This window comes from Lipophrys pholis, assembly GCF_963383615.2.
Source record: "Lipophrys pholis genome assembly, chromosome: 13".
Lineage (NCBI taxonomy): Eukaryota > Metazoa > Chordata > Actinopteri > Blenniiformes > Blenniidae > Lipophrys > Lipophrys pholis.
In genome coordinates this window covers 18,543,984-18,556,563 of record NC_137632.1, presented here as the reverse complement: position 1 = coordinate 18,556,563, position 12,580 = coordinate 18,543,984, and the positions used below count along the sequence as shown (strand labels likewise).

Sequence of the window (12,580 nt, the reverse complement as noted above, 5' to 3'; positions counted from 1 at the left end):
ACCAACCTTTTTTTTTTTTCCCAATAACATGTTCAATATATGCAGCAGAGAAGAAGTTTATCTGACACAAAGATGTAAGAAATGTAAAATTGCAACAGCTCTCAGAGACTAAAAACCTTTGTGTATGACTGTGGTAGTTTTCTTACCAGTCACTGGTGCATAGACACTAAAGCTATACGGATTATCAAGCAACAGCAAAGCCTTTTTTGTGTCTTTGCATTATACAACTTTTATGTTGTGGTTCTTTAAGAAAACATCTCAGTCAGCTATTTCATTCAAAGTTATAGAGGTCATCACCCTGGAAAAAGGCAGGAGGGCAATATGCAATTCACATTGCAATGTATGTTGAATGGGTCAGAGGATATTTGGCCCCGCATTGTGCCAATTGAACCTTTTTCCCATTTGCACATTCAGTGTGAGAAACTGTGCAGCTTATCTGGCCAGCATGTTTTGCCCCAATAAGAAGTGGAGTAGAGATTGACCTTTTCACAACGCTGGAAAAGGCTAACAGGCCTATTAAAACTTTACTTTGATTACACTAAAGTGGCAATTATTTGTGCTCATTTATGCTCACAAAACATCCACATGACATAAGAAAAGTAGCAGGATGCCAGAAGCCTGCTCACCTGAGCTATGGTTTGCGCTCTCAAGTTATTTTTATGTAAGTGATGCAAATTTTAGAATTTGGCAAATACTTATTCAATGAAAAAAAAAAGGCGACACGTAATATATGACACAAGCACAACCTTTCCGCTCCTCTGTAATAAAATCACGTGAATAGTTTCATTTTTGCATCTGTGCAGAAATGCCAGAGTACTCTGACAGGTGGTGCAGTGACATTTATGACAGGGGAGGTGAGGCTCATTTAAAAAAATTTTTTTTAGCATTTCTATAGTTTTTATTAGAGCGAATATTTCATTTCATCATATTATATAAACTCAAAACACATGAAAGCAAAAATAGGTATATATTAATGGTCTTCCTTTAATTCGTATAAAATGAAGAAAACCAAACGTGCTCAGCACTACCCCCTACATGTTGGCTGCAGGTACTAATTGCGTCCCCTTTCTTTTCCTTCTTTCTTTTTCACACCTCAGTTTCAGGACCTGCATCACCTAATAGTTTTTCAGTCAGCTTTAATGTCAAATCAGCACGGCACAAAATCTCTTACTGACATAATACCTGACATACTTTTAGAAAAGTGCACAGATGTATTAAAAGTGTCCCCGAACAGTACACCAGTGACCAAGAGCGAAGAGTCTAAAGACACACAGCTCACAAAGAGCTGTCTCACTTTGTACTCCCCCTCACCGTCTGATCATGAAATACACTACACTACACTACACTACACTACACTGACATTGCCATTTCTGATGAGAAATATCATTCACATGAATGGAAACACATACTGTACATTTAGTTTGTTGCACACATTAGTATACAATAAACACTTGTTTACTTTAATGATAAATGTTTTTTTTCTCTTTTATTATAAAGGTGAGGTGCTGCATTTCACAGCATGACTCTCCGGCATGAGTTCAAACGGGCAATCAAAACCAGAAGATTATTAAAAGGATAACTATATTTAAAAAGTCATATGTGATTAATTGCATGAATATATATATTTAAATGAACCAAAATCTTTAATTAAAATGCATTAATTAAATTGGCCCTTCATGTACTATTTATGCAGCAGTTTATGCAATTCTGAATAATTAAAAAAAAAAGTTTTTATTTAAATTGTGTAACAGATGGTGCAATAGATGTGAATGATAAGATGGGAAAAATGAGAATGAGAATAAAAACTCCACCTGTTGTATTTGCTGTCAATATAACAACTGATCAAATAAAGTGCAAGTGGCTGTTACAAAAATAATCATGTGTCAAAAGTGCACAACCTTTGACTTAAAATCTCCTTTTCAGTGTCAAATTCCTACCAAATGAACTACAAACCTAGAGCACAAGCTGAGTCACTTAGAGACACAGAGAACAGTCTTTTGATTTCACGCTCTGCTGCTCTCTGGGTGAAATAGCAACAGATGCGGCAGCCTTCACCTGTTCCAGCTGACAGCCTGAACTAGTGCGAGAATGGGTCTTCCAATTATGGCTGCTTGAACCAGCTTTAATTGGTTGACAGGCAATAGGATTTAATATTTGATGACGAAGATGCCACATTGGAAGAGAAAAGTTGAAGCTGCTAAAACATTAAGAAAAAAAAAAAAAGCCCTTTGCTTTGTTGAGGCTCGAGCTCTGTTACTTAAGAGGATCAGTGATGTGAGGAAATGAAGAAAAGGCCAGACAAGATGCTGTTAAAGCTGCAATGTACAATTTAGTAAGTGTATATTCTTCATTCTGCCGCAGACCGGAAATCAATCACACTGTATTCATGCATCAGTGTCGATACCATTCGTGCTTATTATTTACAGGGCTCCAGGATACAAAGCCTCAAAACCTTTTAAATGGCAAGAAAATACAGGTTTTCACAGTACTCGAGAGTCCTAGGCAGTTTGTAAAACTTTGTGACGTGCTGAAATCCCATTGTGATATATTTTTTTTGCTATTCTCTTTGATGCATTTACACATATTTGCCTAACCTGCTTCTTTCTCTAAAAAGGCACCCCTGCAATGAAATCACTCAATAAATTCCAAAATAGTATGAAGGGGTAGTGTGGCTCACCTCATCGTAGTAGATTCTGAAGTCGGCCTTCTTGACCCGGAGGTCCCATTGTACAATCGTCCCGCTCTCAAACCCAATAAGCAGCTGCGGAGAGGAGTGACAGGGAATGGAAAATAAGGAAGTGATGAAAGATGTAAGAGCACAGCATGCACCAACATTGCCAGTGTAAATTACCGAAGTGCACTCTTCACTGTAATGCCAAGCAGCCGGTTTGAATTGTAATAAGCTTCTGATTCTCTGATTAAGTTGCTTCTGGTGGCACAGTTTGAGGAGACTGTGATGATGTATTACCGGATTAAGACATGCAAGGTTTTGGACCTGATTTCCATTAAATGTGGCACAGTGAGGCATGGATGTCTATTGAGATTTTTTGCTATTATGAGAATACAATGTTCACACTTGATTCCAATTAGTGGGCGAGAAACGGGGCGACTAACTCATCTTGGTTCAGGGGCCATAACTGACCTTGAGTGAGATGGGTTAATAAAATGACAGCATAATAACATTTATATACAAACTTACTTGTTTATATTGTTAAATCATCACTATTTAAAAGTTAATATTTGATTACAAGATATAATTTTACAATCATTTTAAAAAGTTCTATTGCATTTATTTAATATATAGAATATATTCACACACACACACACACACACACACACACACACACACACACACACACACACACACACACACACACACACACACACACACACACACACACACACACACACACACACACACACACACACACACACACACACACACACAAAGTCGACACAATCAGATCACAGATCAGAGGAAGGAGATCAGGAGAGCCGTTGGAGGAGCACATCCTGCTGAGAAGAGAAATCGTCTGCTATCACACGCCTGGAGAATGAAGTTGAGCGCAGGTGAGATGGAAAAGGACAAACCCACTTTCATGTATTTTGCGACCCCGAAAGTTTAGATCTCAACACCAACAGTCAAGAGGAATGAAGATGTCACAGTCAGATATCAAAAGGACATTATCTTGTGTGGGATCAACTTTGACATGCAGAGAACACATCAGTGGTAAGAGTTACGTGATAAAATAAATGTCTGGGACATGTTTGACTGATGGCAATTTAATACAAAACAACAGTTGTCACATCATACACACCACTATTTTATCAAATAAAAAGTAATTAAAGAAGAAAAATTACATTTAAATTCAGGTGCTGCTGTGAAAGTGTATTGTGCCGACAGCAGAGATATCGCCATCTCCTACAACAAAATACTTTTTCGCACTGTCCAGGTAATGATTTCTTCTTTTGAGTCAATCATTAATTTAGAATCCTGTATTTTAATGCTGGTTTTATGGTCTTACAATAAAATGGAGAAACATTCATAACAGCACAGTTAGAATTATTCAGTGCTCACAAGAGTTAAATGAAGGGCTGGAAACAATTAGATAACTTACCCTTGTAAAGGCAGATAATTAAAGAGACAAGTTCTTTCTAATGGCAAAACAAGGGAATGAGTGTCTTTACCTTATGGTTATTTTTCCAAACCTGTGAGATTTAATTCTGACTCCACGAGCTGGAAGAAACACTGACAACCATTCTCCCATAAATATTTTGTCAAAACTTTAAATCATAGCATGCAATTATTTTTGGATGTCTAAAGGTGGTATTTCTCATCTTTTCCTCATCATTTTTTCTCTAATCATCTTTTTTTTTTTTAAAGTACTTTCACACAGCAGGCATTTTTATTTATTTTTTTTATTTGGCAATTGATTTTTCTGGGTCTCTCCCACCCAAAATACACACATCTGTCAATTCAGCAGTGCAGAACAGAAGCCATGTCATTTCATCCAGAAGCAGCAATCTGATGCTAAATGGTAGCTTGGGATGATTTGCATAGTATTTTGCATTTTTGTGTCATTTAGTTGACAAAAGTGCACAAAACACTCTTAGTTTACTGACATCATGAAGCTTTTTAAAGTCCATGGATTTAACTTCACCCACCCCCCCGTGCCCCTGCACGCTCTGTGATGAGAAGTGAAGAAGAGGAAAGATGTAGTTTCATTATTTAGCAACGAACAGGTGCATTCCTTCTCAGTTCTCCATTCGACTCACTTAAACTCACACGACTAAAGGTACTTGTAATGTTTCGAGCATTAGTTGTAAATAATCATTATTACGAGAGTACACTGAAACATTCGAAACATTCCGTATGTGCATGTAAACTGTACAATTATGACATACTGAATGCATACAAACTGATCTTGATGCAAAATTTTGGAAATAAAACTAAAATACCACATTTGCTCCTACCTTTTAAGAATTATATGCCTCCATCATTTGTTTTGTTTATTCCGTCCCCCAATATTTGAACCAGTGTTTTGTCTTTTCTGGCACCGAATGAGTACATTGTGTGACAGCAGCTGTTAACTCATGTCTTGCTTTTAAGCCTTCACAGCATGTCAAGTCTGGTTTTTGCCCAGAGGCAGCAAAATCTATTGGGAAAATCAATATGCTCCTCAATGACCTCTCTCTTTACAGCAACCTCCACCTGCCACTTTTCCTACCAATTGGAAGGAAACTTGACCCCAGAAAAACTCCCCTCAGATGAAAGGAGCTGTAGGTCTCTCACAGCTCTTTTCTTCCATGTGCAGAGAAAAAGAGCATGACGGCAACGGTGGGAGGGAGACAACACAGGAAATGTTTCTTTTCAGTGAGCCACAGAGAAAGCAGGGCTGAGAGAGTAAAGCTGAGCAATTAGGAGGAAAAAGAAAGCAAGATAGAAGGACAGGAAACAGTAAGAAAGGGTGAAGACTGAAAGAGATTTAGGGGCAGAGAAGGAAAACAGAAATTTAAGTGGAGGCCGAGAAGTACAAAAAAAGAGGGAGCCTGTCTGCTTTAGAAGAAAATGGTCCCCAAACTTGGAAGGGTCCCTCCCCCCGCCACCCCCCTCCGAGAGGCAGAAATAAAAGGAGCTTTGTCTGCGTTGAGGATGTCAAGTTAAATCTGCATTGTGATGAAATCTAAGACACTTTCAAGACTTCCAGCAGACCGGCTTGAACACTCACCTTCGATTGGCTTCATTATAATAATTTGGTAAATCAGTGAGCAAAAAGAAGGTCTGCAGCCTTGCTTAAGGTACACTGGGTGGGCTCCAGGGGAAAAGAAACTGTTGGCGCTGTCTGCTCACCTTGCCTTCATCCTTTGGACTGTCACTCAAATGAACCACCGGTCCAGGGTGAGTTTTAGTTGATCTGTAATAAGAAAAAAGGGACACGAGTGAAAAGGACATCAGCCGTAATGGACACTGTAAGAGGACTCGAGCATGATGAGTGGAGGCTTGTCATTCTACCCAAACAGAACACTGTTGGCTCTTTAGCTCACAAACACTTTGGCTAAACATTGAGACATTTATGAGCAATGTGTGAAGGAAAAATTACCCATCGAGTGTATTCCCGTTGCATTCATCAGGAAACAACAGCAATAAACCTCACCTACAGGATTTAAAATGATTCAAAGGTGCTGTTGTTATGGTTATAGCTTCAATATAGTTTCAATATCAATATACAAATATAAATATATGTAACAATATCCCAACAATATCCTGCAGTCCTAGAAAAATATAACTGCTGAGAGATTAATATTTTTCCAACACAGCACAGAATGTCTGTGGATATTATTTCTGCATTAATAAGAAAATACATTATATCTCATTTTCAAACTTCTAAACTGCAGCATATCATGCATTACCCCTCTTCCCATCCCACTGCAAGAAGCTAAGTAAACCTATTGTGGCCATGAAATTCATGTAGAGTCATGGTTCTTTGTTCGTCGCAATTTCATATGACAGCTTCAGGCTTGACAATAACTAATAATTTCAGCATACTAAACTCACTGAAACCTAATCTATTCTTTTCAGGCGAAAGCACTGAGTCTGATTTAAGCAACATCTATGTGAAAATAAAGTGGCGGTGCAATTTCGTCTCAAATGTGGCATTTAGAGTTGTGTATTGGACAATGTGAAAAAGTATTCCTACCTACCTACCTACCTACCCACCTATTCTATCTGACATTGGTGGAGCAATTATATCATCTTGCTAGTAGGATGTCAATTTGACTCTCTCAGCAATTCACTTTTATTGTGAATTTGACCGAGAATTGAGCACCAAGAGCGTGAAGAATAGACTCAGCGCCAAGATCCTGGATGAATCAAAGCTGTTGAGCTGTTAAGAGCAGTGCCAAACAGGCACGTGTCTCTCAGGCAATGTGGCTGCTCTAATCTGGCAGCTTGGAAATAACACTAAGGAATTCTGCAATGTTCCCACATATGCCATGGAACCAGAATAATATAGGACAAGGAATAAAATAAGGATTTCAAGTAAAAGTGATTACAAACCGATACCAAGGTTGTTTAGAACACAATAGTTCAATTAAACTCATGATCATCTTAAACTGTCATTGTACTTTTACTTCCCCAATAAGAGATTCATAAAGAAGGAAGAAGATTCACCTATACGTCTTAATGGAGCAATTTCTTCGGATATTCTGGATATATTTCTAATCAGACTGTACATGGTAGCTTCAATTTTGCTGTAGAAACTGTGGAAAACAGATATTTGAGGAATGAGGTGGAGCTCCACGCTGACTTCCAAAGACATTTGAATTGCACATGGATAATTTTTGGGATGTTTGCTTTCATGTCTGACTGAGTGTAAACACAGACATTATCTGCCCGGTGTCTCTATGAGAGAGAGCTTTCCTGCTGTTCCAATCACTGGCATATTCATACGCGCAAGCGCATAATTAGCTTTACCAGCTGTAACATTTAAGTGATAAATATTTCAATGCACCCACAATTACAATCCAATGATATGCTATTATACAATACAATATATTATTTAAAGAAAACATTGTTGTGTATAATTTCAAAAAAAGTGTTTTGCATTTTGTGTTTTATGTCAATCAAACTAAAAGCAAGAAGATATCTAAATGTATTAATTAGGTTTATTGATTTGATTGGATTTTTCGGACATGTGGGAACAACAACAAAACAAAACATAAGATAAATGAAATAAAACATAAGCAAACATAACAGAGCAAGGCAAGCAAGCAAAAAAATAACTAATAAAATAAATGGCCCGACATATCCGGAAAGTAGTAGGAAGAAGCAAAGCTTATTTCCTCCTACCACTTCTACACCTCAACCATCAGTTATTCATACCCCTGTGGGGTTTTTTATGTACACATTTACCACAAACTCTATATATTCATATTTACAAGAAAAAAATATCAATAAAAATATCAATTAATAATGAATCTACCTTACACCAGTGTCTACAGTCCGTCCTCCTACCTGGACTTTGGGACCACCGTTGTTTTGTACCTCTTTTTTGGCTTCTTGCTACCTTATCCCATAATTATAATTTTTTCAAGCAAATGTATGACACATAGTCATATCAAAATCGGTAAGTGTAAATTACACGCATCTGATATTTTTGCGAGAGTTTTCACAGTGCCTTCTCTGCTCACACCGCCATATGTCGTGGCTTATGTTGTGGGTTGTGAGGGGAAAATGCTGCTTCACACATGCACAGTCTGTTGGAGCGCACACTCATTGTAACTGCTCTCCTGCAAAGCTTTCACCTGCTTACCTAATGGTCCTTTTAACCCCAAGATATATCTGTTTGATGTTCTCATATTCTGTGAGTTGCTGTTGTCTGTGTATCAGCAAAAGACCCCCCCCCCCCCCCCCCCAAAAAAAAACCCCAAACAAAACAAAAAACAATGCAATGTATCACAGTTAACGCTTCCTCAACAATGGATGTGGTAACACTTCACAAAAGTTATTCAATGAGAAAACTCATTTGGGGACTACAATGTCTGCTTTAAATAACCTACTTACTATTTCTTCTGGCTCCATTTGGACCAACTCAATGAACAAAAGGTAGGGCTGATAAATTACTCAATCAACAAGTGATATTAAGAAGATGATTATTGTGATGTGATTACTCAATGACTTTGGAAAGAGACTTTTTTTTTTAAAAGCTCCTAATTTTAATTGTGGATTTTCTTAAATGTTAAATACGACTGAATCTATTGTTTACATTTTTGTTTTTCCACTGGATTGAATTTGTAGCTTCCTTCAGAACGGCAAACTAATCCACAGTACATTGTTGAGGCAGCTCTATGAAAGGTGCAGCGTTTCATTGCGTTTTTCCTTTTCTACTTTTATATATCGGGGAACGACGATGATTGGGCATGCCCATTAAAAAAAAAAATCTGCAACACGCAGGTTAAAGTTGTATGCGTAAGAGAGCAGTGACAAACACTATACTCTTTCAAAGTCTGATCACTCACAGAGTATGCTTTTATTATTATTATTATTAGTAGTAGTAGTAGTAGTAGTAGTATTATAAGTATTATTATTAAATAATATGCATGTTCGCCCCATTTGTATTAGACAAGGATATGCCATCATACAATTCACTAAATCTTTTCTTCAATACATAAAAGTACAGTTTGTAGAAAGCCATATCACATGTTTAGAAAAATTCTCTCACAGCCAAAATCCTCAAATGTGAAATTAAGGGCAACATGATCGTCCAAGAAAGCCGCTGTCGCTGCCACGATCAGGCTATTTTAACACTGTGGCTGAAATGTGAGCTGTTCTGGGAAGCTGAGGTACAGTGCGACTGACATGTTCAAATGGGCCCATTTAGTTATGCCTGCTGCTGGGGAGCGATAAAGACATGAAACCACAGCAAGCTCACAATACGTTTCTATTCAGCGATTTATGCAGTAATAAGCCAAAGTATCATTGTGACCGTCTGCACTCTAAACAACACCCGTTCAATCACTGAGTGGCCACGGCTGTTCACTGACAAGAGCTATTCCTGCTCCAGAAGCCATCCAGAACAAATAAGACAATTCTTGAGGTCTGTGGTTCAAGTCCAATCTCTGTATGCCCATGAGCTAAAGTGTTTTTAACAAGACCATGAACTTCAGTCACTCCCAATGGTGCAAGCACCTCACAAGCACTTCACAGTCCAACTCCATTATCATTGGTTTGAACATAACTGTGCAGACTTTAAAAAAAAAAAAAATGTTGCTGTTGTTTAAGACCTCCACTCACGCAGGCAATTTTTGTTTAGCTCATTGGTACAAGTCAAAGTAGTTTGCAGGAAAGGAAAAGTTCAGACCAGTTATTTAATTTTGAATTGACTGAGCTGAAAGCTACCTATTGCGTGCAGAAGGTTATTTTCTTTGACTGCTGAAAGCTTCCTCACTGTGGAGGCAAATACAGTTTTTTTGGGGCGACTTACTGACTCTTCATCAGCTGGCAAGGCCATCCTTTGAAACTCACATAAAATGCTTTGAGAAAGATTGAATACAGAGATGAATACCGTGTTTGCCTCTGTCGTGTATAACGGTTCATTATGAAATTTTTTCAGGTCAAACATCAGAGTGCTGTAAAGCTTCATGGAAAAGGAAAATTTGAAGTGTGATCCAGTGCTTTGGTATAATGCTTAAAAATACTTTGGCAATTGATAATGGTATTCAAAAATGAAAGTTTTGCTTGGGCTTTAAGACTTTGCGGGCAACATTTCTGATCATACAGTCACACTGGATGGCATCACATTGACTCTCAGGGCGTGACTAAAATAAAGTTATCTTTGACAAGAAGTTTTTGATAAAGCTTATAGTTAAGACTGGTTACAATCACCCTGTAACATTTTATACTTAAGCTGCTATATGTTTAGACTACTGGGAGAACTACTCCTTTCACTCTCCTTAAGTTACATCTCCCTCTTCAGTCATTGATGCCTGCTCTTGCTTGTTTCTAACATGGAGGATATTTGCAGTTTTCATTTGTAGTTCTTCATTCTGTTCTTTTCTTGTTATGCCATCAACAAACACCAACTGGTTGCAGCAGCTGTTTTCAAGCTCTGAGTCTTTTTATGCTGGAGCTTTCTGTTTGTAAAGAGGGATTTTTTTCCCCCCTCCACCGATCAATACATTATTTGAATAGTAAGTGCAGTGAGATTTCGATCTTGTGATCGGTGCTATATATATTTGAATAAATAAATAAATAGAACTGCACTGGATTCTCCAGTGGTCCTCTTTAAAATTTTGCTTTTTTCTAGGCAGACCCTATGACCTAAAGCACATCATAAACTTAAGCTTGTTGGTGGTAAAATGATTTGAATAAATCGGATTCATGTCTCTAATCAGTCTCCAAGTCTTTAAAGGTGATGGTCGCTTTTGTGCTTTTAGAAAAGCATGATGAACTTGATTATTCTCGTTCTCTGTAGAGATGTAAAGGCATTGTTAAAATGAACAAATGGGCAAATTAGTCTGTGTGAATGCTGTCATTATAGGACACTAGTGTCCCAGGGCTTGTTAAGCAATGATGCTGGCAAAGTTATGTTCAAAACTGTGCCAAGAAACCCAGCAACTGATGAGGTGCACAGCTTTGTTGTGGCTCAGTGGAAGTAACAGTTCCACTGCTTCAGCAGGAGCTCGACGCCACGCTTCAATAATTAACAGGTAACAATAAGAAGGAACAGATCAGTGAAAATGATAGCTGATATGTAGGAGAAAATAAAATGTAAAAATGAATGAAAAAGTGCTTTGAGAATTAAGCAGCAAATTCATTCATGTGTCTGCAAAGCTGAAATAAGTTTTTTTTTTTTTATTATTTTTTTTTTTTTGCAGGCAGTCTCCTGGAGCTTGACTGCCAAAATATGTGAGATCACACACACACACACGACACCAAACGCAAAAACACCTTGAACTCCACCAAGACCAGCGGGAGCTATGGCAACCTATTACCGCCAGAAAAAGGGTAAATAATCAACATGACAGAAGAAAAGGAGCGAGGCAGAGGAGGGGATTGGCAAGGCAGCTGCAGAGACATGAAGGACATGAAATGTGAATAGCATAAAGCAGACACTGTAATACTCAAGTCATGTCGTTTCACATCAAGTGCAATGGGGCTGCATGTATCAAGGCTGTGTATCAGATGTACAGTATAGGTTAAAAACATCCATCCGTCCGTCCGTCCAGAACATGCAACTGGCACACAGAAAGGCCTCCAACCCCAACCAACCCACTATGACATAACACAGACCCATTAAGGCACATAAGGACACCATAACACAATATTGTATTTTTATTTGCAGAGCAAATAAATTAAACCAAATAAATTAAACAAGTGGACCAAGTTTGATTGAAGCGGTATGTCTGTTTGAAAACGTACTCTGGTGCAGCCCAGTTAACATCTAATGGAAGTGTAAGCAGACCAAACACAAGGAGTTTAGAAGTAGTATTGCATGTATTGCTTGAATGTGTTGACTTCATTCAAGATATGACATATCTCCAGGGGAACAATGGAGAGCTTGACAATATTAAGAAAACAATGGAATGATGGAGCGACACTTAGTGAGTCTCGCTATTTTGTAAGATAATATTACTCACTCGAAAATGAGGAACAATAATAAAATCTGATCTCAACAGCAGAAGCCAGTGGATTTCACCTCCTCCTTCGTTTCGTTCCTCAATATTGATTTATACACTTCAGTTTCTTCGATCTCTTTCAGCAAGTACAAACAAGGCACACGAATTTCAACAAACAAGCCTCCTATGTTTGTTTCCTGTTGTTGTTTTAAGTTGAGCTTCAAATTGTGAGGATTTAACTTTACGTGTAAAAAGATTGATCTAAAATCAAGTTTTTTTTCTGGTGTATAAGTCAACAATGAATCACAGTATTCAAGATGAGGTTTCCTGTCTTTATTTTTCATTATTTTATTTGTAACCAAAAATGCAGCTTGTCAGGTAAAATTTAATACCATCTTGTACGTTCTTCAAAAGCTAAAGAGCAGTTGTATGATATCTAGTCGCACATCCGGCTCACAGAAGA

General features: G+C 37.9%; 1 protein-coding gene across 1 annotated transcript in view; it reads right to left on the bottom strand.

Moving 5' to 3' along the window:
- Positions 1-12,580, bottom strand: part of stxbp5l (syntaxin binding protein 5L) — a gene marked incomplete at its 3' end in the record, with an annotated part of 148,567 nt that overhangs the window by 46,447 nt on the left and 89,540 nt on the right. The window contains exons 6-7 of the mRNA XM_080478208.1: positions 5,852-5,915; positions 2,678-2,761 (exon numbers count right to left, since the gene is read on the bottom strand). Of these exons, the coding sequence (XP_080334334.1) occupies positions 2,678-2,761; positions 5,852-5,915 (148 nt within the window). The remainder of the gene's footprint in view (positions 1-2,677; positions 2,762-5,851; positions 5,916-12,580) is intronic.